The sequence below is a fragment of the Lissotriton vulgaris genome, chromosome 12 (assembly GCF_964263255.1).
Source record: "Lissotriton vulgaris chromosome 12, aLisVul1.2, whole genome shotgun sequence".
Taxonomy (NCBI): domain Eukaryota; kingdom Metazoa; phylum Chordata; class Amphibia; order Caudata; family Salamandridae; genus Lissotriton; species Lissotriton vulgaris.
This window is the reverse complement of record NC_141700.1, coordinates 94,422,964-94,449,607: the sequence shown is the minus strand read 5'-3', so window position 1 is coordinate 94,449,607 and position 26,644 is coordinate 94,422,964. Positions and strand designations below refer to the sequence as shown.

General features: G+C 47.7%; 1 protein-coding gene across 8 annotated transcripts in view; it reads right to left on the bottom strand.

Moving 5' to 3' along the window:
• Window positions 1-26,644, bottom strand: part of POGZ (pogo transposable element derived with ZNF domain) — a 520,715-nt gene that overhangs the window by 233,054 nt on the left and 261,017 nt on the right. For all 8 annotated transcript variants that reach the window (XM_086947330.1, XM_086947332.1, XM_086947335.1 and 5 more), the window contains exon 10: window positions 1,487-1,815. In XM_086947330.1, coding sequence (XP_086803456.1) covers window positions 1,487-1,815 — 329 coding nt within the window. The remainder of the gene's footprint in view (window positions 1-1,486; window positions 1,816-26,644) is intronic.

The window sequence follows — 26,644 nt, the reverse complement described above, 5'->3', positions numbered from 1 at the left end:
CCTTGGACCCTGCCTCATACTCGCCATAAGTCCAGAAGATTGGTCCAGTAAGTCACTGTAAATTACCTGTATGCACTATATAACTCAAAATTAATTCACTGTATTTTGATGATCTTGTTCCCTTAATTTATATAAAGATGTGTTATTTTTTATAAATTGGAATGGATCTCCTTATTGAGTCATGTGTACCATTATTGACTGTGTGCATACAGCAGATGTCTAACAATCTGATAATCCTAAGTCTATATAAAGACCCAGCTTCCCACACCCCCTTTTACTGTGATCTGCGAAACAATGTCTGAACGTCATCCATCACCTTGGCTGTTTATGTGTATTTATTTATTTTTATCTTTCCAAGCATGTGATCTACCTGCAGTCCGCAGAGGTGTTCAGAATCAAACGGAAGGTTCACCAGATGTTGTTGTACTTCTGGATTAAGGCCAGAAACACAGAGCCAGGGATGACGCCTGACCAAGATGATGGTATTAACTCCCCTGGCCGCAGTGTTAGCGGAATCGAGAGAGCAGCGGATGGTGGCGTTTGAGATGGTCTGCCTTCCATAACCAGCTCATGTCTATGCTGTTTATACTGGTAAACCTGGTCTTGGAGGTGTTCCTCCATGTCATCCCAATGCACCCTGTGATATTGAGAAAGCTGGCCAATGGAGTTAGCAAACAGCTGATGCGTTGTGATTCTACTGACATCCTCTTACCTGCTGGGTCAATCTTTTTACTCTCCTTGTCAAGAAGAGGAGCCTCCCCAGTACCCTGGCCACTGGTGTTTTTTCGCAGGGTGTGGCTCTCAACAGTGAATTAGCCTTGTAGTGATCAGGAAACAATTATTACAAACCTCATTGTGGTGGGCCAACAGATATTTTGTGTGGCATTGAGGAAGGTATTCGAATGGTGTGTGTTCAATCAGCCACGGTCAATTCTTGGATTGATGCCCCATGTGGAAATGTCGCCTGCCAGCAAAGGTGGGTAGGCACTGAAGCCGCTCGACAGGGACCAATTATTAAGGATTCAATGGTCTTTCACGGATACGGTACGAGTAGTCAGCAATGTGTTATGAAAGAGAACGCAGAAAGGGCCCAACGGACAGGTGCGATATGCTGAAACTGAGCCTACTTGCATTCGAACCAGATGGCAGCCAAACCAAACATGGTTTTGTGCCCAGGCACAAAGTACATCAAGAGGAGGAGTGTCAGTACACCTTGTCACTCAAGAATATTCTTTGAAGAAAAACAACCTATAAGCATCCCACCCCAACACTAGATGGCAGGAGTATGGTATGGATGTTGATCTACAACTACACATGCTACAAGTATATATACATGTGGTACAGAAGCTGCCATCACATCAGGAAGTAGAGTGACCAGAGCATCGAGGCTCAGAAGTTTTCTGGATCCAGTCTGACGCCTGTTTTTGTTCTACAGATGAGGAGTCTCCAGGTAGAAGTATAAATCAGAAATATTTTTTTTGTTTACCTTATGTTATTTTTTAGCCTCTTTGTGCAGTGAGGACAGCGGAAGGAGGTAGAAATCTTTGGATAGTTGCAGAGCAGACTGGATTTGCCATCATCCCGGCCATAGTAGAAGTCATCCACAAGCATAATAAGCTTGCTCTGAGAACTGTCACTTTCAGCACTGTCTACCGCCTTCAAAGATACAGGCGTCACAGTCCCGGGTGTGGTGGAGGTTGGCCGAGTCACAGCTACTGTCTTCTCAGGTGATGGGGGTTTCAGTGGGTGCATTGATAACTCCGACTCAGGGGTCTTTCCTTGCTTCATGAAATCAACCAGGTCGGGACAGCAATACTGCAAGGGAAAAATGAGGTGATATTAATGAATCAATAAAATAGGCTATGTGACTTGAGAGACGATGAAAAGCATTCAAGTAAATATGGAAGCACTCGTCCTTTGCACTGCTTCAAATTCCACCCCACTCAGATCACCAACTAGTGAATCTTTTTTCTGCCTACTCCACGCACAAGCAGTTGCTCAACAATGCAAACGCTCAAACTAAGATCAAACAAAAACTACTAACAGTTTCTCCCTAAACTTCTGCATGGGGTCATCTTTTTACAATCCATCGGCCCTACTTTAAACAATTTCCTCTTTGAACTTTGATTTAGCATCCCAAGTACAATCAAGAGCCTAAAGCATTTGGTAACAAACATTACAGCTCAATAAACCCAAGCAAAACATTTCTAATCAGATTAATCTACAGGAGAAATTTTTGCAAGAACAAACTAAATTCAAGCCTTAAGAATCCCTCGAATTATATCACTTTTGATTATCCATTGCTGGATCATTCATAGATTCACGTTTGAATGGTTCTCTCGTGTAAAAGTAGGAGATTCCTGGCCAGAAGACTGGGAATAATTCAAGCATGTGAATCTACAAAAGATACCAACACTATAGTTACAGGAAAGTAGGCCTGGGCGGAGATTGTGGAGCCGCGCTACGTGGATCTCAGCAAAGTGGTAAAAAAACTCTGCAAGCTACACGGAATTTTGCGAGAACGCAGAGTTGCTTGTTCCGCCCGTTCACAATGCGTTTTTCCTGTTCGGGAACGCGTATTGCGGATTTAGGACGCTGTTTGCATGCTCTGGGGGAAATATCTTGGGAACATGCCCATGCGGTCGCCAATGGGCGCGGCATTGCGAGCTTCACCAAACTTCCGCCGGATGTCCGATGGGGCATCCGAATGACGTGTTCGCGATTGCACACTCTCGTGGGACTGCGCGGCTGGCTACCAAATTCTCGTGGCGACGCAAATGGCTAGGAAAACTCGTCTGAGAACGCAGGGATCCCGGTAAGTCACTACAGTGTGGGCGAAAATGCATTTTGAAACCCCGAACAAGGGAAAAACTCTGCTACGCCGCGTGTCGCTGAGTTTTTGGTAACTTCGCTTCCTACACGGAATGCGGAGTTGCCAAAAATTCCCAAACTCCGCGAGCAGAGCGGATTTTACCACCCAGGGTTACAGGAAAGTAGCCTTCCTCTTCAGCATTAGAGCTTTCAAAGATTCACAATTTAAAATAATTCCTAGAAGTCAGGCGGTGAATCTATGAAAGATACTAGGAGAACAGATAATGTTACTTACCCAGTAAGTATCTATATCTAATCTTGGCATGTAGAGCTGTAGATTCACATGCTTTGCATACTCCTGCCATGTAGTGTTGGGTCCGGATGTTTGCAAGTTGTTTTTCTTCGAAGAAGTCTTTCCAGTCACAAGGTAGGTGACTCCTTCTTTCGCAACTCCATTGTTAGATTGTTTTCCCGTAGAGGGTGAGAATGGAGTTAGTAAGAGTAGAATAGAGATGTCCATGCATATGTATATAAAGTAAGAGAGAACTGCAACAGGTACAGGTACCTGGGGAGGCCGGTGGGCACATGGGATTCTACAGCTCTACATGCCAAGAACAGATGCTTACTGGGTAAGTAACATTATCCGTTCAAGGTATGTGAGCTGTAGATCACATGCATTGCACAGACTATACAGCAGCGTTCTCCCAAAGCGGTGGCTAACCTGTTGCCGTTGCAGTTGTTTGAAATAGTGTTTTAAGTACTGCCTGGCCCACATTAGCTTGTTGTCACTACACAATAGTGCTTTGTGAATGAGTGCAGTGTAACCCATGTTGCAGCCTTACAAAAGTTAACTAAGTGGATGTTTCCTAAGAAAGCCATAGTAGCCCCTATTTTGTGAGAGGAATGTGCTCTAGGGGGTATTGTTAAAGTTCTCTTTGCTTTTGCACAAGTTTAAATACATTTAACAATCCATCTAGAAATACTGGAATTGGATATAGGATTGCCTTTGTGAGGTGGAGCAAAAGCAACGAAAAGTTGTTTTGTCTTACGGAATGACTGATCTTTCTATGTAGTATGAGAGGGCTCTTCTGACATCTAAAGCCTCTAGAGCTCGTACCGCCACTGAATCTGGTTGAGGAAAGAACCAGACACTACTTTACGTAGAAATTTAGGGTTAGTGCGAAGAACCACTTTGTCTCTGTGAAGCTGGAAAAAAGGTTCTTCTATGGTTAGTGCCTGTAGCTCACCCACTCTCCTCGGTGAAGTGACTGCAATGAGAAAAGTGATTTTCCACGAGAGAAATTGCAGTTCACATTTATGTATGAGTTCAAAAGGTGGGCCCATTAAACGTGTGAGGACTATGCTGAGATTCCACACTGGGACATGTGGAAGTCTTGGTGGTATAATTCTTTTTAGTCCTTCCATAAAAGCTTTGATAAATGGTACTTTAAAGAGAGATATGTTTTGCCAGTTTTGGAGATACTTTGAAAGTAGGGGAGGAGAACTTGAGGGTGAAATTCCCACTTGTGGATTTGCTGCCTCTGTCTGCTGAGGTCAGCAATCTGATGGTTTACTCCTGGGAGATATTCTGCTAGGAGATATTGTGGTGTATGGCCCATTTCCAACTGCCTTGAGCTAGGGTGACAGTTGGAGAGAGTGTCCCCCCCCACCCACCTGTTTTTGTATATAATATATAGCCATCAATGTTGTCGGTGTGAACTAGGACAGCTTTGCCACAAGGCAAATTTGAAAGGCTTTGGGCACTAGAAACACGGCTAGCAGGTATAGATGACTTATGTGGAGAGCTTTTTGCTTTTCAGTGAGCGACCCGTCTGCTGTTAGTATTGTCTGTGGAACAGGGTCTATGAAGGGGTGTCTTTTTGACAAATTTTGTGGGTTCCACCACTGCAGAGAGCGAGGAGTACGGCTGTTTACCAACACTAGATCGGTTAAGAGACCCTGCGACTGGTTCCATTGGCGTGCTATGCATTCCTTTCGGGGACGCATGTAAAGCCTGGCATGGGGAACAATCATGATGCAAGAGGCTATCATTCCCAGCAGCTGCATATACACTCGAGTGGTAGTGAGTGAGTGGGCTGAAACAGAGGAATCAAAGCCTGGATATTGCAAATTCTGCTTGTATTGGGGGAAAGTGGTTCCCAGATAGTTTTGAGTGTTGGAAGGTTGAAGATGAGATTTCAACACATTGACTGTGAACCCCAGTTAGTGCTGTAACTGCAGTGTTATGTGAGTGTGCTAGAGAAACTTTTGGTACGTACTGGCTTTGATAAGCCAGTTGTCCAAGTACGGGAAGACATGAATGTGTTGTCTTCGTAGGTGAGCAGCAACTACTGCCAGACAATTCGTAAAGACTCTGGGAGCAGTGGTGACTCTGAATGGGAGTACCATGAACTGGTAATGCTGCCCGCTAGCACAATTTGCGATGAGCGGGATGTATGGTAATGTGGAAAGACACATTCTAGTCTAGAGTAGCCATAAAGTCGCCTTATTGTAACAGTGGGAGCACTTGTTGAAGCGTCACCATGTGAAAGTAGTCTGATTGTATTGAAAGTTTAATTCTCTGAGGTCTAAAATAGGGATGAGAGAACCGTCCTTTTTGGGTATGAGAAAATACATGGAGTATGCGCCTGACCCCCGATATTGTAATGGTACGGGCTCAATGGCTCTCTTCAAAAGGAGAGCTTGAACCTCGATTGAGGAGGTGTAAATGGTCTGGTGACATTTTGTGTGAATGTGGAGGAATGTTTGGAGGATCGTTGGTAAGCTCCAGGCAATAACCAGAACGGATAATTCCTAGCACCCATTTGTCTGTAGTTATTGATAGCCAGGTGGGTAGGAACTGCGAAAGATGCCACTTTTGTAGTGCGCCGAGCTGATACAGGACAAGGAAATTAAAATTGCATTTGTCACTGAGACCTGGACGGATGCGTCCTCAAGGCCAGAAAGGAAAACAAGTTACTTACCTGTAACTTTGGTTCCCCAGTATTGGTAACTTTCATAGATTCCCATGCTTTGTATCATTCCCCGCCGTCGGAATGGGAAATAACAATCATAGAAACAAAAGAGAAAATAGGCCTAGGCCTCATCTCATTTTGTAGCATATCACCCTCTTTGTGTAAAAGAGCCCAAACTTTTCGCAAGGACCAATCAGAACAGCCTCACCCCTTGGAACCTTCCTGAGAGAGCTCAGAGCCTCAGATTTTCGAAGCCGTTGTGCAAACAGCCACTATCTCAGTAAAAAAATAGGCCGAGCTTTCCCCGGGGAGGAGGGTGGACGCATGGGAATCTATGAAAGTTACCAATACTGGGGAACCAAAGTTACAGGTAAGTAACTTGTTTTCTTACCCCAGTATTGGAAATTTCATAGATTCCTATGCTTTGTATCAGAATAGCTAGCAGTAAATTACCAAAGCACATTTTGTAGGATACATGGCATCACATAACCATATGACAATTCTTATAGCATACTTAGCTAAATTGTAACCAAGAAATAAAACATTGCTGATACCAAAAAATGTGCTTACCAGGATGGAGGGATTGTAGGGAAAGCTCACCTCTCATTGAAAAAGATTCCTAAGGACTGCTTGACCAATAGCAGCGTCGTCCCGTCCTGCAGACTCTAAGCAGTAGTGCTTTGTGAAGGTATGTGTACTGCTTCGCGTTGCCGCCCTGCATATGTCCTTGATAGCGACTCCAGAGAAGAGAGCTACCGACGATGCAACAGATCTTGTGGAATGTGCACGGACTTTTCTGTACAGGGGCTTGCCCGCCTCCTGATGGCAGAATTGAATCGCACTGGAGACCCAGCGTGAAATGCCCCTCTTTGCTAAAGGAAACCCCTTCCGTGGTGCGCTGTAGGACACAAATAATTGCAATGACTTTCTAAAGGACCGTGTGCGTTCTAAGTAGAATTTCAAGCATCTTTGAACGTCCAAAGAATGTAATGTCCGTTCCGCCGGAGTAGAAGGCCGCGGAAAAAATGACTTTAAGATCAAGTGTTCATTCAAATGGAATTCAGACAGCACCTTCAAGATAAATTTCGGATTGGTGCGAAGGATAAGCACATCCTTTTTAAATTGAAGGAAAGGATCCACTATTGAAAGTGCCTGGAGCTCACTAAATCTTCTAGCTGATGTTTGCGCTAAGAGGAGGGCCAGTTTCCAAAGCAGGAATTTCAAGTCCGCTTTGTGAACCGGCTCAAACGGAGCTTCCATGAGTTGAGCCAACACTAGGTTGAGCTGCCAAATTGGCGGAGGTGGGCGAACTGGAGGATACATCCGAAACAAGCCTTTCAAAAACTGTTTAACAATTCTAGAGGACCAATGGGGACGGGCCTGAAGAAGTGCGTCGAAACCTCGATATGGCTGCAAGATGCACCTTTACAGAAGAATGTGCCAATCCAGATTTAGCCAATGATAGTATATATGGCAACATTTGATGAGGCAGAGATTTGTAAGGATGGAGACCCTGTCTTTGACACCACAGGCAGAACCTCTTCCATTTTACCTTGTATGTTTTATTAGTGCTTGGTGCTCGAGCCTGGGACAAAACCGCTCTACACTCCTTGGGGAGATTCAGATGACGGAACTCTCTGTGTTCAGGAGCCACGCTGTCAAGTGTAGTGACTTCGGATCCGAATGGAACACCTGACCCTGATCCCTCGAAAACAGGGACGGAATCTGTCGCAAGTGAATTGGATGATCCCAGGAGAGTAGAAGGAGTTCTGTGTACCAGAACTGCCGGGGCCACGCTGGTGCAATGAGAATCATCTTGCATGGCTCCGCCTTGATTTTCTTGAGTACCCGTGGTATGAGGGGAATTGGCGGAAAAGTGTAAAAGAATGCGCCGTACCAGGCAATCGAAAGTGCGTTCCCCAAAGATCCCTGATGGTGAACTTTGCTTGCGTAGAACCGGCATTTGGCGTTCTCCGGAGACGCAAAGAGGTCTATGGTCGGTGTTCCCCAGACCAAGAACACTCCCTCCAGAATGGACTGGTTCATTTCCCATTCGTGATTTACCTCTGTCTGGCGACTCAGAGCATCCGCTGTTATATTGAGAGAACCTGCCAGGTGTTCGGCCTGCAGATTGATCTTGTGAAGAATCGCATAATCCCAGATTCTTTGAGCTTCTTTGGACAGAGTTTGTGATCTCGTCCCCCCTTGTATGTTGATGTAGTGCATGGCCATCGTATTGTCCATCCGGACCAGCACTGTTTGATTCCGAACTCTGGGAAGGAAAGCCTGCAAAGCTAACCGAATGGCCGTCAGCTCCAAAATGTTTATATGGCACTGGCAATGCTAAGGACTCCAGTGCCCGCTGACTTGAAGCTCTCGGAGCACTGCTCCCCAGCCTTCCAAGGAGGCATCTGTGGTCATGATCATAGAAGATGGTGGAATGCTGAATGTCAGCCCTTCTGCGATGTTGTCTTTCACCAGCCACCACTCGCATGCCTTTCTCATTTCTGGCGTTACCAACACCTTGTCGTTGAAAGAGCCCTCTGCTTGGCACCATTGTTTGTCTAGCTCCACCTGCAGAGGATGCATTCGCAGCCTGCAATGCGGTATTAATGGTATGCAAGATGACATCGACCCGAGCAGGGACTTGTAGAGTCGTACTGAAAGGCATTTCTTTTCAGCACCTGGAAACTGCACGGAACAGCGCAGAGCATAGTGCGCTCACAGGAGCAATTGCAAGCATTTATTTTAAAACTCCCATTTTGTCATTTTAGTTAGTGAATTATTTTACGTTTCCCCTGCTTTTAAAATCGCCCACTTACTTGCACGTTAAAATTTTAAATACACTGTGTTTGGTGCGGGTCCTTTTCCCCTCGGGGCAGTACGGCGGCGGACATCTTGGGTAAGAGGTGTGTGGGCCAGAAGCTTCGCACCGTCTAGTCGTCCAAGGACGCTAGACCGGCACTTAAACTGGTCATGCTGACGCGCAGCGGTCACGCGCTGCGGGCTCGCCAGAGCATCGCCGGAGTCACGCCAGAGTCCAGCCCGTCTGCGCCCGTCCGCGCACGGACGGGCCCTAGGGTCTGGACTCCTGACCATCGGCTAGTTTACTCGTCGGAGGAGCGGTTTCAACTTGATAAAGGTGAGCAACCATTAGACCCCGTAGTTGTAGCAAAGTTGAATAAGTATGCCATCAAATGTTCCGACATTGGCAAGCCTGGTACCAAGTTCTCTTTGTTAAAGTTAGCCTGCCTTAATACTAGGTTGCTCCATAAACATTATGTGGAGATTTTTACATTGCTGCAGGATAGCGACATTGACGTCCTAACTTTGACTGAGACTTGGATGAACGATAATTCCATGCCGGATATTATAGCAGCTCTTCCAACTAACCATGATGCGATATGGCATAACCGTGCAGGAGGTGCACGGGGGGGGATGGGGGGAGTAGCGATCCTATTTAAAAAGAATCTGCCAGTAGAAAAACTAGTGTCAGAGTCAGTGGATCTATCCGATTTATTAGGGGTAAAGATTACCTTGAACAAATCATGTTTGGTATCTTGTCGGTTTACCGACCACCCAACTCTACCCCACTATTCAATGATCTATTTGCCCCCATCATATCTGATCTCTGCACGAGATACAAAAACATCGTGGTAACTGGAGATTTTAATCTACATTGGGATAACCCTCACAGGGACCTGGCCAAATGCCAATTGGATATTACAATGTCCTCTTTGAGATTTAAACAACTTGTGGAAGTACCCACACACATCAAGGGTCATACCCTTGATCTTTTGTGGACCTCTGATCCAAACGTGATTCTTAGAGATGTTCTACCATGTATATGGACCGACCACTATTTATTGAATTGTGAAGTCCATATTGATGGCCATTTAAGTCACCCACCTCGTGGAGTCAGAAAAATCCGTAAATGGAATGAGGTTGATTTAAAAACCCTGACGGAGATATTTCCGGAAGTCGCCCGACCTTTTGGTGTCGGAAGCAACTTGGATCTGGAATACACGGACCTAACGGGGAGCTTGTGTCAAGCTATCGATCAGATAGCCCCTGAACGGACGCAGCCCATTAAAGGACATGGTAAAGGAGCTAGCTCCATGGTTCACTCCGCTCCTGAGGGAGCACAAACGGAAACTCCGGGCTTTGGAGAGATCCTGGAGGAAAGCTAAACATGTCATAGCCAGGGATCAGTACAAAGCCTTTCTTCATACATATAAAAAACTCATATTGCAAGCAAAAGCGGAGCATTATGAGCAGCGTTTAGAGAAGGCTCGGAATGTCCAGAAAGAGACCTTTAAAATATTATCCGAGTTGAGTAAAAAACCGGAAAACTCAGAAACCACTATAAGTTGTAATACCTTTCAGAGTTTTTTTCTAGAAAAAGTGGAGAATATCCTCTTGGAAATAAAAAGCAACATGGTGAATAAGCCTGTACCACACCCTGACACCCATAAAGTTATGGATTGTACTATTGAGGAGTTCCCAGAGATAGACGTGTTGAGTTTGGAGCAATTGATGGGCAGAATTAAATCTGGTTTCCCAGCTGACCCGTGCCCCCCTAGTATATTTCGTGTGGCACGCCCCATCCTGGAAGAACGTATTATCTCTCTCCTCAATAGATCATTAGCAATGGGGTATCGACCTGCGGAATTTAAGGAATCACGAGTCAGGCCCCTGCTGAAGAAGTCTGGCACGGATCCTGTGGTCTTGAAGAACTATGGACCAATCTCCCAGCTGCCCTTTCTCTCCAAGATCTTAGAGCAGCATGTCCTGAAGTTTTTATCTCTCCACGTGGAGTCTCACTGCCTACTCCACGAGCGACAGGCGGGGTTTCGAGCACATCACAGCACCGAGTTGGTGATGCTCTCGGTGCTGGATGACTTAAGAGGCATGGCTGACATTAAGAAACCGAGCGCCCTGATTCTTTTAGATCTGTCAGCGGCGTTCGATACCGTCAGCCATGCCTTGCTCTTTGAGAGATTACGTGATTTCGGGGTTAAGGGCGTGGCTCTCAACTGGCTGAAATCCTTTCTTCTAGGAAGGACACAGAGGATACAGCTGGGGGATCTGATCTCAGACGTGGGGGCTTTAGAGTGTGGGGTGCCTCAGGGCTCCGCACTGTCCCCACTACTGTTTAATCTATACCTCCAAACTCTGATTGCATCTCTGATTAATATGGGCTGTAGAGTTTTTAACTACGCGGACGATACTCAGCTTGTGCTGAGTATCGATAACACCAAGGCCGCGCAGCTCCAAGTGCAGAACATCTTGAGGTACACGGTCGGGTGGATGACTGAAAACCTGTTAAAGATCAATCCGGATAAAACCGAGGTATTGGTAATTCCATCTACCACCTCACCTTGGAGCGATCTCTACTGGCCACAAGAGTTAGGCTTAACTCCAAAACCGAGTGCAAATGTAAAGAGTTTGGGGATTAAGCTGGACAGTGATTTATCAATGTGTAGCCAAATCTCCTCCGTGGTTGGAAGCTGCACGAATATCATCAGGCAGCTACGTAAGCTAGCCCCTGTTCTTTCTCAGTCCATGCTGCGTACAGTTGTAGCAGCGACCATTATATCCTGAATAGATTATGGGAATTCCCTTTATTTGGGCCTCCCCAAATCTTTAACTAATAGGTTGCAGGTCGTGATGAATGACGTGGCGCGACTGATTTTTAGACTCCCTAGAAGGACCAAGGCCTCGCCCTTGTTACAGAGCCTACATTGGCTCCCTATAAAAGAGAGGGTAGAGTTTAAGAGCCTTTGCACGGCCCATAAGGCAATTTATGGCCATGCATCTGACTACATCAAAGATCGTTTGAAAGTGTACAGCCCAAAAAGAACACTCAGATCTTCTGGCTCTCAGCTGCTGATTTGCCCTCGGTACAAATTGGTGACCAAGGGAGGGAGAGCCTTCTCTGTGTTAGTCCCCAATCTGTGGAACAAGCTACCTGAGGGGCTACGCAGTGAGGTGAATCTCCTGCGAGTCAGGAAATCCTTAAAAACATTGCTATTTGGAAGGGTTTTGGGTATAATGTAAGCTGGTTGTTGTATTATCTCTCCATGTTGTATGTAGTTATTGTATGAATTCCATCGATTTCCACGCGCCTAGAGACCTGTAGGTGATTGGCGCGATAGAAATCCAATATAACAATAACAACAATAACTGGTGCGCCGAGACGATCAATTTTTGCTGACGTTCGTCTGACGGACGAGCTGTGCATCGCTTCGGGTCCAAAATGGCCCCAAGAAATCTTATGAACCTGGAGGGTTGCAGAACTGACTTGTTCTTGTTGAGCTGTAGGCCCAGGTGACTGAACAATTGGATGCAAGATGAAACGGCATAGGAAGTTTCCTTGAAAGATGGAGCTTTGACTAGCCAGTCGTCCAAGTAGGGGAAAACTTCCAGGGATTGTTTTCTGAGAAAAGCCGCCACAGGTGCTAACACCTTTGTGAATATCCGTGGTGCAGACCGAAGGCCAAACGCAAGCACCTTGAATTGAAATGGCTCTTGCCTACTGTGAAGCGTAAATATTGTCTGTGAGCTGGGTGTATTGGCACGTGGAAGTACGCATCTTCTAAATCTAGAGACGCCAAATAGTCGCCTGGGTTCAGTAGACGAAGAATATCTGGAGAGTAACCATCCTGAAAGACAGTTTGATGAGATAAGTGTTAAGCTCTCGTAGGTCTAATATGGGGCGCCAAGTGTCTGCTGTTTTCCGAGCTAGGAAGAACTTGGAATAAAAACCTTTGCCCCTCTGAGAGAGAGGTACCGGCTCTATTGCCCCCTTGATGAATAACTGGTGGGCTTCGAGATGTAACAGTCCCAGATGTTTTGTGCGGTTGGCGCCTGGAGCTCTTGTTGGAGGAAGATCATGGAATTCCAACGTATGGCCACTCTGAACAATATTCAGGACCCACCGGTCCGATGTTATACTCTTCCAGCTGTCCAAACAAAAATATATCCTGCCCCCCACTGATGTGACTGGGAGGGGAGGAACAGTAGAAAGAGCCAGGAGGCCGCTATTGCCTCTTGGCATGGTCGCGTCCCTGGCGGTTATGAAGCCCTCTCTGAGATTGGGGAGAGAAAGACGCCGATTGGCCGTGGCGTTGGTTCGAGTATTGAGTCTTATAAGACTGCCAAGACTGCGATGAATACCTTTGCTGGTTGTTGCCTCTATAAGAAGAGAAACCTCTGCCTCGTGCTCCTTTAAATGGGACCTTTCGATAGTTCAACGATCCCAACGACTTAGCCTTGTCAGTATCCTTTTTTATACTTTGCAGGGCGTCATCAACATGCTTACCGAAAAGCATCTCAATGTGTAGCCAAATCTCCTCCGTGGTTGGAAGCTGCACGAATATCATCAGGCAGCTACGTAAGCTAGCCCCTGTTCTTTCTCAGTCCATGCTGCGTACAGTTGTAGCAGCGACCATTATATCCAGAATAGATTATGGGAATTCCCTTTATTTGGGCCTCCCCAAATCTTTAACTAATAGGTTGCAGGTCGTGATGAATGACGTGGCGTCAAATGGGAGGTCCAGGATCTTGTTTTGGACCTCCTGACGAAACTAGGTGGCTCGCAACCAGCCCTGACGGCGCAACACCGCCAACCCTGCCAAGGCACGGAAAGCCGTAGAAGCTACATCCATAGCACAATCAATTACTTCGGAGGATGATTTTTCTCTCTCCATCAGAACTCTCCTGGCCTCTTCCTTTGTTGAGTCCAGCAGTTGTTCCCGAAATGGCTCCAAGTCACACCACATCTGGCGATCGTATCTGCCTAGAATGGCTAGAGCATTTGCTGCTCGAACAAGCAAGATGGCCATGGAAGAAAACCTCTTCCCCACGTTATCCAAGCGCCTACCGTCCTTGTCCGGAGGCGTAGTCAGAGGCGTTGATGGGTTTTTGGATTTGCTTTGTGCGGCCTGCGAGATCACAGAATTAGGCTTAGGCTGTCCAAGAAGACACGCAGGACTGCCATCCGGAGCCTTATATTTCTTCTCCATCCGGGGAAGAACAGGGATGACAGTGGCCGGATTCTGAATGATCTTGATCCCTTCATCCCACACGTGTTCAATTATGGGAATGGATCCGACTGATTTTCTGTACTGTTCTTTGAAATCATACAGGAAACAGTCAGACTGCTCCGTTGTCATTGGCAGTCCGAAACTCTTCGATGCTCTTTCCATGAGGTTATGGAACCCCCCAATATCTGCTGGCGGCGACACAGACGTGTCCCGTCCAGTGGCGTCCGAATCTTGCAATCCACGGTCACCTGGATCCAAGTCTGGGTCCTGCAATGGATCAGTCAAAGGATCTGCATGTACTTCATCATCTGAAGATGTATCCTGCAGAACGGTATTGGTTGGCTCAGGGTCCGTATTCCGTGATAGCACCGCTGGTATGACCACTGGTGGTGTCCGAGTTACCACCTGTGTAGGAGGTAGCATGACAACTGGCTGCGCCTGTGGCAGCACCGGAGTTGGAGGTCGTTCAGGCTGTACTGTAGGTTGGGATGCAAACCTGGTTCTGTAGTCCTGCAGCATAATTTGTAGATCAGAGACTAGAGAGGCCGGCATGGCCACCATGTCCTGTCCCAAACCTGGAGGACGTCGCTCCTGAGGAACATAGTGATGCACCTGTTGTTCATATGCATGATCATAGTATTCTTCTGTGTCAGTTTCTTGCAATTTTACATTCAAATCTGAGGAACTGTAGGAATCCCCATAATGGCCTCCATGTTCCTCCTCATCCGACTCGTCATCCAGAAGCATTGATGGTGGAAGAAGCGTAACACGTCTAGGAGACGTCATTTCTGGTATGATTTTCAGCTTCTGTATTGGAAACTGCATTTTTTGACCCGTTGACGGCCTCGTCAACGGCGTCGTCGAAGGTGCCACCGTCGTCGACGGAATCGTGGATGGAATTGTCGACGGCACACTGGACCTCGTCGACGGAATCTTTTTCGCCGATGGCATTATAGTCGAAGGTTTCGTAGTCGAGCTCGTCGTCATCACCATCAGTGTCGTCGAAGTCGTCGTCGACGTAGTCTTCGTCGTCGACGAGGCCGTCAACAACACCTTCCCTGACACCGTCATCGACGACGAGGAAGTAGTCATTGTCGACGAACAACCAGGTACCTTAAACTGAGTCGTCGACGTCGCCCCCGCCATAGTCGACGGTCCCGTCGACGGAGTCAATGAAATAGTTGAAGCTTTAAGAGAAGTAATCGTCGTCGACGTACCAGTTGTTTTCGTCGTCGACGGACGCCGTTTTCTCTCAGGCATGTTCCATGGAAAGACTGCAGAGTGCTTTTCGACAGTTTTTTCCTTTTTGGACGGAGAAGTGATAGAAACCTCCTTTTTAGGTCTCGGCTAGAAGCGAGCGAAGCTCGCACTCGCCAGAGACCTATAGTTAGCGGCTCAGCTTCCCAGGAGGACAGCACTGGCCGCGCGCGGTGATTTGTTAAGGCCACGCGCACGAGAGCGCGCTCGCGGCCAGGTGCTGTCCTCTTCGAAAGCTGCCTCCCTTCCCCGTGCAGGGCGGGCCGCCGTGCTGCCTGCGGCGACCCGGAAGCATTGCCGGCCAAACCGGAAGTAGGTGCTGTCCTGCAGAGCACCGCTTTTCAACTCTCTGCTCCTCATTGCCGAAGACGGCTTTTCAAGCTCCTCGTCGCTAAGTGAGTAGATGTACTACCTTTTCATTCATTGTCATGCACTTGTTGACTATTTCATTCACTTGTTGCTAATTGTTACTAGAATGCAAATGTCGTTGCATTTTTCTTTTCATGAGAGGGGGATCATGGAGTGCAAGTCGGCGTAGCCAGGAAGGTTTTCAGTTTTCAATTAGAGGTGAATAATTGCCCGTGTCCCCCGCCGGGCCCCCATGCAGCCTTGTTCACGGAATGGATTGTGCCTTGCTGACTGAGCCGCCACATCGACATCTGGAGTGGGGGATGCCGAGTGCGGGGTGGAGGTAGCGGGAGGGCGCCTGCACCCAACTTGGAAGCACAGAGCCGAATTTGCTCTTATCCCTCAGCCTAATCCTGCCCAGCCCCCGCCCCCATGTGCCCGCCAACTGCTTTGTTATTCACTTCACACGTCTATTGTCCCCTCAAGCTCCTCCCGGCAGCCAAGGCCTCTTCCTTAGAGGCCTCCGTGAATGGGTTAAACCGGGATTTGGGCCATTTCGATGATTTGATTACCCAGTGATGGACTTCGATGCAGCACGTGACACTGCCGTCCTGATGGGCTTTGTTAAAAGTGCACATCTGGCATTTGCAGTTGGTCGGCGATTATGTGTATTTTTATTGTTGTAAGGAGTACGTATTTCTTAATTGCTGTTTTTTTTGCACAATGAACACCTTTACTCGTTCCTTTTTTTATACATTCTGAGTGTTTCTGTGTACATGAGTGCTCTTGTGTGAAATATAGTTGTATCTAAAGAGTTCTGAGGAACGCAGCTCTCTTTGTTGTTTTGAGGTCAAGCGGCCCAGTTTGCTAGGGCCCATGTTGATTGTTCAAAGGAGTAGAACTGAAGCTGCTGAAACGGAATTTTAAAGTGACATGTAAAATAGTTTGAGTTGGAGGTCTTTGTGCCCGTCTGTGTGCTGTGCCTTGACTACATGTGCAACCTGGGGTGTGTGTGGCGCTGAGTGTGTGTGTGTTGGGGCGTGGAGTAGAACTGAAGCTGCTGAAACGGAATTTTAAAGTGACATGTAAAATAGTTTGAGTTGGAGGTCTTTGTGCCCGTCTGTGTGCTGTGCTTTGACTACATGTGCAACCTGGGGTGTGTGTGGCGCTGAGTGTGTGTGTTGGGGCGTGGATTGTTTCCAGTTGGGAATCGCCACCTATTGCAGCCCTCCACTAAATGCCTGAACTCGTGACCACCTGTGTCAAAATGCTCATGGCCCGTTGTCAACAAGCCCGGTGTGATAGCTGATTGTACAGCTGCGTCTCTCTTTATCCACGCTGGGTGGGGGCGCTGGCCATTCAAATATTCATCTGTGTAGGTGTGAGAAGCGCATGTAGTGATCACGGCTGAGTCATCTTTGACGTACTTTTATCCCTAAGTTGTCAGAGTGGTGAGTGCAGAGAGTGGTGAGTGCAGAGAGTGGTGAGTGCGCAGAGTGGTGAGTGCGCAGAGTGGTGAGTGCGCAGAGTGGTGAGTGCGCAGAGTGGTGAGTGCAGAGAGTGGTGAGTGCGCAGAGTGGTGAGTGCAGAGAGTGGTGAGTGCGCAGAGTGGTGAGTGCAGAGAGTGGTGAGTGCGCAGAGTGGTGAGTGCGCAGAGTGGTGAGTGCAGAGAGTGGTGAGTGCGCAGAGTGGTGAGTGCAGAGAGTGGTGAGTGCGCAGAGTGGTGAGTGCGCAGAGTGGTGAGTGCGCAGAGTGGTGAGTGCGCAGAGTGGTGAGTGCGCAGAGTGGTGAGTGCGCAGAGTGGTGAGTGCGCAGAGTGGTGAGTGCGCAGAGTGGTGAGTGCGCAGAGTGGTGAGTGCGCAGAGTGGTGAGTGCGCAGAGTGGTGAGTGCGCAGAGTGGTGAGTGCGCAGAGTGGTGAGTGCGCAGAGTGGTGAGTGCGCAGAGTGGTGAGTGGTGAGTGGTGAGTGCGCAGAGTGGTGAGTGCGCAGAGTGGTGAGTGCGCAGAGTGGTGAGTGCGCAGAGTGGTGAGTGCGCAGAGTGGTGAGTGCGCAGAGTGGTGAGTGCGCAGAGTGGTGAGTGCGCAGAGTGGTGAGTGCGCAGAGTGGTGAGCGCGCAGAGTGGTGAGCGCGCAGAGCGGTGAGCGCGCAGAGCGGTGAGCGCGCAGAGCGGTGAGCGCGCAGAGTGGTGAGCGCGCAGAGTGGTGAGAGCGCAGAGTGGTGAGTGCGCAGAGTGGTGAGTGCGCAGAGTGGTGAGTGCGCAGAGTGGTGAGTGCGCAGAGTGGTGAGCGCGCAGAGTGGTGAGCGCGCAGAGTGGTGAGCGCGCAGAGTGGTGAGCGCGCAGAGTGGTGCGTGCGCAGAGTGGTGAGTGCGCAGAGTGGTGAGTGCGCAGAGTGGTGACTGCGCAGAGCAGTGAGTGCGCAGAGCAGTGAGTGCAGGTGCAGAGCAGTGAGTGCGAGTGCAGAGCAGTGAGTGCAAGTGCAGAGCGGTGTGTGCTGTTGAGTGCAGAGCGGTGTGTGCTGTTGAGTGCAGAGCGGTGTGTGCTGTTGAGTGCAGAGCGGTGTGTGCTGTTGAGTGCAGAGCGGTGTGTGCTGTTGAGTGCAGAGCGGTGTGTGCTGTTGAGTGCAGAGCGGTGTGTGCTGTTGAGTGCAGAGCGGTGTGTGCTGTTGAGTGCAGAGCGGTGTGTGCTGTTGAGTGCAGAGCGGTGTGTGCTGGCAATGTAAATGACAATGCCATTTATTTATGATTTAAAGAAAAAAAAGAAATGTCATGAGCAATGCCAATAGCTCTACCTTTAATGATGCCGAGACCATTGCATTGTAAATGCTTGTTGTCCTTTGTGGCCGTCTCCAATCCAGCAGCCTGTCCCAGCCTCTCCTTTTCACTTCTGTGAGGAGATTTAATGGGACTAGCCCTCTCAGACAGTCAGAGATCTTATGAGGGGCCTTGATAGGGGGCTCGGCTGAAGTAGAGGGAGAAGACCTACCCCTCTTCTTGGATCTCCTAGAGGAAGACAGATGTAGAATCTTCCTCATCCGATGAGAGCACCTCCTTCAGAGTCTTCATCTTCTGCAGCCAGGTCAATAGCCGGCCCTCCCTGTCTCGCAATGTCTTTGTAGAGAAGGTTCTACACATTTTGCAGTCTGTGGCCTTGTGGTCTGGGTATAAGCAATAAATACAGCTTTTTCAATATCTATGTCTCCTCTCTGGCCTCGGTTATTCGTTCATATGGGTTCGAACTTACACCTTACGCAAATGACACACAGGTTGAGGTGTCACTGCTACCAGGGAGAGAGGAAGGCGTGGCCAGCAAATTCCAGGAGTGTATGGCAGCAGTTGGTACCTGGATGGCCAGGAATTGTTTAAAGTTGAACTCGGCTAAAACCGAAGTATTACTTTTTGGCTCCAGTGATAACTTTTGGAGTCTAAACTGGTGGCCTGAAGAGATGGGGACACCCCCCATTCCAGTCACGAAGGTCAAGAACCTAGGGGTCCTGATCGACAATAAGCTTACCTTTAGGCCCCAAGTTAATGCAATGACCTCATCCATCCACTTTACACTGAAAATTATCCGGAAGATCCTTCCTTTCTTACCGGAGGAGTGTAAGAAAACTGTGGTGACTGCCCTTGTTCTATCTCGCCTTGACTATTGTAATAGTTTATTCCTTGAGGCTCAACAGGGGCTTCTTAACAAACTACAGGTCTTGCAAAACGCAGCAGCTCGACTCATCACAGCTGTACCAAAGTTTGCATCCGTCTCCCAGGAACTGTTGAAGCTGCACTGGCTTCTAGTGATGAAACGAATCTCTTTTAAAACCATGTGCATAGTCTTTAAGGCTGTCCGTGGACTTGGCCTGTCGTTTCTAAAGGAATATGCTACTTACCAGTATGCATCTGTTCTTGGCATGTAGGGCTGCTGACATTCATATCTATGCATAGATCGCCGCCTAGTGTTTGGTCCGGATGATTGCATATTGTTGTCCTGGAAGAGTCTTCGAAGTATCACGAGATAGGTGGCTCCTCCCTTGGACTACAGTGCGCATGGGCATCCTCTCCATCCTCAGATTGTTTTTTGCCATTGTGGCAGAGATGGAGTATAGTACAGTAAGAGATGTCCATGCAAAGACTGAATGCTGCAGCTGCGACAGGCACCGGGGAGGTGGGTGGGCGATATGAATGTCAGCAGCCCTACATGCCAAGAACAGATGCATACTGGTAAGTAGCATATTCCGTTCGAGGCATGTGGGCTGCTGAATTCATATCTGTGCTTAGAATGTACAGCAGTATCTCCCTTAGCGGTGGCTACCTGGGTCAGCTGCAGCAGTCTGAAAAAGAGTTTTGAGAACAGCCTGTCTTACAGAAGCTTGCTGTTTTGAATGTACATCTACACAATAGTGTTTTGTAAATGTATGTGTTGTTGTCCATGTGGCTGCTCTACAAATTTCGTGTAAAGGAATATTACCCAGGAAAGCCATGGATGCCCCTAGCTTGCGTGTGGAATGCGCCCTAGGGGGGACTGTTAAGGTGCGTTTTGCTTTTAAATAGCATATTTGGATGCACTTAACGATCCATCTGGCTATACCTGATTTTGAAATAGGGATGCCTTTGTGTTGCGGTGAGAAAGCAACGAACAACTGTTTTGTCTTTCGAAATGCCTTGGTTCTATCTATATAGTATAGCAGAGCTCTTTTGACATCTAGAGTATGCAAGGCCCTTTCAGCTACTGTTTGTGGGTTTTGAAAGAACACTGGCAGTTCTATTGTTTGATTTACATGAAAATGGGATACCACCTTTGGCATGAATTTAGGGTTTGTTCTGAGAACTACTCTATTTGCATGTACTTGAATGAATGGTGCTTGAATAGTTAGGGCTTGCAGCTCGCTAACTCTTCGAAGTGAAGCAATGGCAATAAGAAAAGCCACCTTCCAAGTAAGAAATTGTAGTTCGCATGAGTGTAGTGGTTCAAAAGGTGGTCCCATAAGTCTGGTTAAAACAATGTTTAGATTCCAGACTGGTGAAGGTGGGTGTCTTGGAGGAATTACACGTTTAAGTCCTTCCATGAACGCTTTAATTTCTGGCACCTTAAATAGTGACAGGTGTTGCCTGTTTTGAAGATATGCTGCTAACGCAGCTAAATGTATCCTGATGGATGAGTAGGCTAAATTGCAGCGTTGTAGGTGCAATAGATAGCAAATGATGTTTTGAGTAGAAGCATCAAGTGGGTTTATATCATTGTTACTGCAGTAAATGACGAAACGTTTCCACTTAGCTGCATAACATGCTCTGGTAGTGGGTTTTCTTGCCTCTTAGATAATATTCATACAGTCTGGAGCCAAGTTCAGGTATCCAAACTCTAGGATTTCAGGAGCCAGATCGCCACGTTCAGCTGTTGCGGATCTGGGTGTTGGATTTCTCCATGGCTCTGAGTCAGAAGATTGGGTGCGAGTCTCAGTCTTTGATGAGGCACCACTGACAGTTCTAGGAACGTTGTGTACCATGGTTGCCTCGCCCATGTGGGAGCAACTAGGATTAGCGTCAGTGAATGTTGGCGTAGTTTGCGTGCCACTAGCGGTAATAATGGAGCTGGGGGAAAAGCGTATGCAAATTTGCCTGACCAGTTCATCCATATCGCATTGCCTTGCGACTGTGGATGTGGGAGCCTGGTGGCAAAGTACTGGCATTTTGCGCTTTTGCTTGTGGCAAACAGATCTATCTACGGGTGTCCCCACTTCCGGAAGAATGGTTGGAGCACTTTGGGGTGAATTTCCCATTCGTGCATCTGTTGGCTGTGCCTGCTGAGCAGGTCAGCTACTTGATTGTCCTTGCCGGGGAGGTGCTCTGCCATGAGAAACATGTTCCTCTGAATGGCCCATTTCACATTGTTTGAGCTAGATGCGACAGCTGTGGTGAGTGTGTTCCTCCCTGTTTTTGAATAGAATACATAGCTGTCATGTTGTCCGTCCGGATCAACACAGCTTTGTTGCTTAGGTGGGTCTTGAACGCTTTTAGGGCTAGAAAGATTTCCATCAATTCCAAAAGGTTGATGTGCATTTTCTTTTGTTGTACAGTCCAGAGTCCTTGGACTGTGTAATTTAGGAGATGGGCTCCCCATCCTAGTAGGGATGCGTCCACGGTTAACACTATTTTTGGGACAGGCTCTTGGAACAGTCGCCCTTTGCAAAGGTTTTGAGGATTCCACCAATGCAGAGAGTTGTATGCTCTACTGGTCACCAACACTAGGTCCTGTAATCTCCATTGAGCCTGATTCCACTGCCTTGCTAGGCACTCTTGGAGCGGACGCATATGTAGCATGGCATGAGGGACTATGAATATGCACGAGGCCATCATGCCTATTAGTTGCATAAACACTCGAGTTGGTAATGAGTGTTGTGGTCTGAACTTTTGAATCAATGTTTGCATTCCGTTGATCCGTGCTGCGTTGGGATATGCTTTTGCTGCCAGTGTATATATTGTTGCTCCCAGGTACTGTTGGACGTGGGAGGGTTGCAGATGCAATTTTGGGTAGTTTAGGGAGAAGCCTAAACTGTGCATGAGATGGATGGTCTTTGACATGTGGTTGGCACATTGCTGGGCTGATGGCGCGTGTATTAGCCAATCGTCCAGATATGGGTACACATGTATGTGTTGCCTCCTTAGATGTACTGCCACTGTAGCTAGGCATTTGGTGAACACTCGTGGAGCTGTTGTCACACCAAATGGTAGGACTTTGAACTGGTAATGTTGTCCTTGAATGGTGACCCTTAAATACTTTCTGTGAGCCGGGTGTATTGGTATATGAAAGTATGCGTCCTTGAGGTATAGAGTTGCCAGGAAGTCTCCCTGGCGAAGCAATGGTAAGACTTGTTGGAGAGTGAGCATATGAAAATGCTCTGACAAAATGTACAGGTTGAGGGGCCTGAGGTCCAATATTGGTCTTAGAGATCCGTCCTTTGGAATAAGGAAGTATAGGGAGTATACTCCTGTTCCTTGATGTTGTAGTGGGACAGGTTCTATGGCCCCCTTTTGCAGCATACTGATGTACTCTTGCTGTAGTAGTGTTATATGTTCCTGTGACATTGGACGGTTCACGGGTGGTATGTTGGGTGGTGTTGAGGTGAGTTTGAGGCAATAGCCATGTTGGATAATTTGCCTGACCCACTTGACTGTAGTGATATTTAACCAGACTGGCAGAAAATGTTGTAGTCTTCCCCCGACCGGTGTTATATGGTCTGGGGGTAGCTCCAAGAAGTCACTGTTTGGTGTTAGTGTAGGATCTATTTGCATTGCCTCCACGACCCCTTCCTTTGGTATTCGTACCTCCGTATCCACCCCTGTTTGTGTTCTTGTTATATGTGGATTGCGTGTTACCTTTGTAGGTGGAAGATTGCTGTGATGTATTACTTGGCGCTCCTCCTTTATAATTGGAGCGACGAAAGGAGCCTCGGTGTTGGGATTGAAGGGCTCCCATGGATTTTGCTGTTTCAGCATCCTTTTTCATTTTGTCCAGAATTGAGTCAACTGCTGGACCAAACAAAAAATCTGGGTTTATGTGCTGATTAAGAATAGTGGATTGGACTTCATTCTTAAAGCCTGATATGCGAAGCCATGCGTGTCTCCTAAGCAGCACGCTTGTGATGATGGATCTAGCAGCTGTGTCTGCCGCGTCTAGGGCACATTTAATTGAGGCATTTGTGATGAGCTTTCCCTCTTGTAGGAGTTCATCTGCCTGATTTTTGTAAGGCTCAGGTAAGTTTTGGAGAATTTCCTCTAAACTGTCTTAGTGCGCCCTGTCATACCTGGCCAGCAAGGCCTGTGTATTGGCTATTCTCCATGAGTTTGCTGCCTGGGCTGCTACTCTTTTACCTGATGCCTCCAAGATCCTTGACTCCTTGTCTGGAGGGGCAGCCTCACCAGTAGTTTGTGAATTTGCACGTTTTCGTGCGCTAGACACCACTAAGGAGTCTAGAGGTAGTTGTCCCTTGATATATGTAGGGTCTATAGGTGCAGCCCTATATTTTTTCTCAATTCTAGGGTTTATGACACGTGCCCTAGCAGTGTCCTTAAAAATGTCGTTTGCGTGCTTTAAGACGCCCTTCAACATGGGAAGTGTTTTTACATGTCTTTCCGATGTTGTTAGTGTATCAAAGAGAAAGTCTTCTTCAATAGCATCAGAATGCATCTCTACATTATGGTAAGTTGCTGCTCTATCTAGTAGAGAGTTAAAAGCCACTGTATCTTCTGTGGGTGATGGCTTTGTTGGGTATACTGTAGGGTCTGTAATGGGCAGAGTCCCGTCAGTGTCTAATTCACCTCCCCCGCCCCATGGTTGTGAGTTGGGGTCTACACATGGGTTTTGTGGATAACCAAACCCCACATCTGCATCCGGATCTTCATCTGGGTTGTAGTCAGAGCGTGCAGGTGAGTTTGGGGCATATGGAGTAGGCATAGCTGGAGTGATAGGCTCAAAGTGTATTGGAGAGAAAGCACAGTCTCTCGTTTTCTTTAGTGGAATTTTTGGAAAGTCTCCAGTTGGCAGAGGTCTTTTCTTTTTTGAATAAACAGTCACCTTCCCAGGATTTGCGTCAATGTATATTTTTGACTGGTCTTCTTTGGAAGGGTCTGGATGTATAATCTCTTCTTCCACAGTTTTTGGTCTTGGTGCTGTAGTTTTTGGTTTGGCCTGGTTCGGCTCGATGCCTCTAATGGGTTCGACCGATCTTGGTGTTTGAATCAGTTTTTGAGGTTTTTCGACCGGTTTAGTAGGTTGTACGTCTTTGGCAGGCTTCACCACTGTTTTCGGACCGAGCGGTTTTGTCGGTTCGGAAGTCTCTTTAGGTGTTAGAGGTGTTTTCGGAGCCTGCGGTTTTGGGTCGATGGCCCTTTTCGGATCGACGGGCTTCAGCTCAACCGATTTGCTTTGGTCCACCTTTGGTTTCACTTTCGGTTCGACGTTTGTTTTGGGCGTAGGCCTTTTACTTTCGTCTACCTGTTTTTTCCCCTTGTCGATAGTTGAGCCTGATTTGCTCGATTAGACGTGCTTTGTCTTGGGGGTCGAGTCGACGTGCTTTTGTTTGGGGGTCGAGTCGACGTGCTTTTGTTTGGGGGTCGATTCGACGGGTTTTGGTCTTGAGGTGGGGTCGACTCGACAGCTTTTGTTTTCGAGGTCGACTCGACGTTCTTTGGCTTCGAAGGTTGTATTGGAACTGTGGCCTTCGGGTCGATGTCCCTTGGCCTATATACCTTCGGTTCGACGGTGTTCGGTCCGAAGACAGTATTGTCGAGGAGTTTTGGTTTCGATTGAACCAATGTCGTATATCGTGTCTCAGAAGGCTCTGTTTGTATGTTTTTAGCCGGGCGGTATGGCGGGGCTGTAGAACCAGAATTTTGATCTTGGCTAAGGCCTGTTGGCGATGCCTCGACCTGAGTCTCCGATATGGGTGTAGTGTCTATATGGGGCGGTGTACTCACGGTTCGCCCCTCGTCATCAGAGTCGTCTTCAACAGCTACGATGTCTTGATCGTATTCCTCGAGATCGACGATTTGTTGTTGCTCTTCGAAGTAATAATCGGAGTCGTGCTCAGAGTATTGTTCTTCGTCTTGACCCGAGTCTTCGGCGTTAACTAGGTCTTCCTCATCGTCGAAGATCTTATCGGGCTCCGGTGCCGACCTCTGCATTTCTTGCCTCGCCGCCCGTCGGTTCCGGATAGTCTTTTTTGTCCGGAACTGGGCACAGGGTAGACAGCTATCTTCATTGTGATCTGGAGATAGGCATTTGTTGCACACTGGATGCTTATCTGTGTGCCGGAACTTGGAGTTGCACTGCAGGCAGTATTTGAATGGACTTCGTTCCATCGACGGTCGGTCCACGTGGCGTCGAGAAGGCCTAACGGCCCGATTCGACGACCGGAGTGCAACAGATGTTCAAGAAGTGTATCGGTGCCGAACGCTTAACAATACTGACGGACCTGAAGGTCTTTTGGCCTTAGAAAAGTTTTTGCTGATTCCGAACTTGGAGTGCTGGAAAGTACATCCGAACCCAATGGCAGGAAAAAACAATCTGAGGATGGAGAGGATGCCCATGCGCATTGTAGTCCAAGGGAGGAGCCACCTATCTCGTGATACTTCGAAGACTTCCAGGACAACAATATGCAATCATCCGGACTCAACACTAGGCAGCGATCTATGCACAGATATGAATTCAGCAGCCCACATGCCTTGAACACAGCATTTTCAATGGTACAAGCCGGGTAGGCACCTCAGGTCAGCCAACCTGGGGCTGATTATGACCCCACGGATAAGAAAAGCGCGCTGGGGAGGCAGGAGCTTGGTCCTGGGGGCAGCAAAAGCCTGGAATGCTCTACCTTTGGCTCTTAGACAGATTACTGACTTGATGACCTTCCATAAAAGTCTGAAACCTTGGCTGTTCATTAACTAAATAGTAGGCTTAGACTAGGGGAGCTTTCATTACAGCGCCAGGACACCGTTAGGTAACAGCGCGCTCTATAAATGTTATAAATAAATAAACTAACAGATGTTAAATGATTGTTGGGGGCGGGGGGTCACTGTGGGGAGGTGCATGTGATGGAACCTATGCCTTTGCCATTGTTGCCTCTGTAGCACCTTCAGAAGAAATCCTTGGAAGCGGTGGGCTGATTATTGCTCTAGTATGGTGTGAAGGCAGTGTCTGAGGAGGTATTCCTGGACCCCTCACCATAGAAGGAGCGCATTAAAAGGAACCACAGCTAGATGGGGCCTGTAGGGCTCCCACAGATTTTGCCACGTCTGTGTCCTTTTTCATCCTTTCTAAAGGATGTGTCTACAACAGGACCAAAGAGGTGTTTGTCAAATGGCGTGTTAAGAGTAGAATCTTGAACTTCTGGTTTAAAGCCAGAAATTCCTAACCATGCATGCCTTCTTAGTATCAAGCAAGTGTTGACGGCTCTAGCCGCAGTGACATCCCCATCTAACACGCACCTAATAGAGTTGTTAGAGATGAGCTTTCCCTCTTGCACTAGGTCTTGAGCTTTGGACTTGTGCTCATCAGGCAGGAATTGGAGCAACTGCTCCATTTTGTCCCAATGCGCCCTATCGTACCTGGCTAAAAGGGCTTGGGTGTTGGAAATGCGCAAGAAATTTGCAGCTTGTGAGGCTACTCCTTTCCCTGAGGCATCTATCAACTTCTTTGTCTGGAGGTGGAGCATCTCCTGA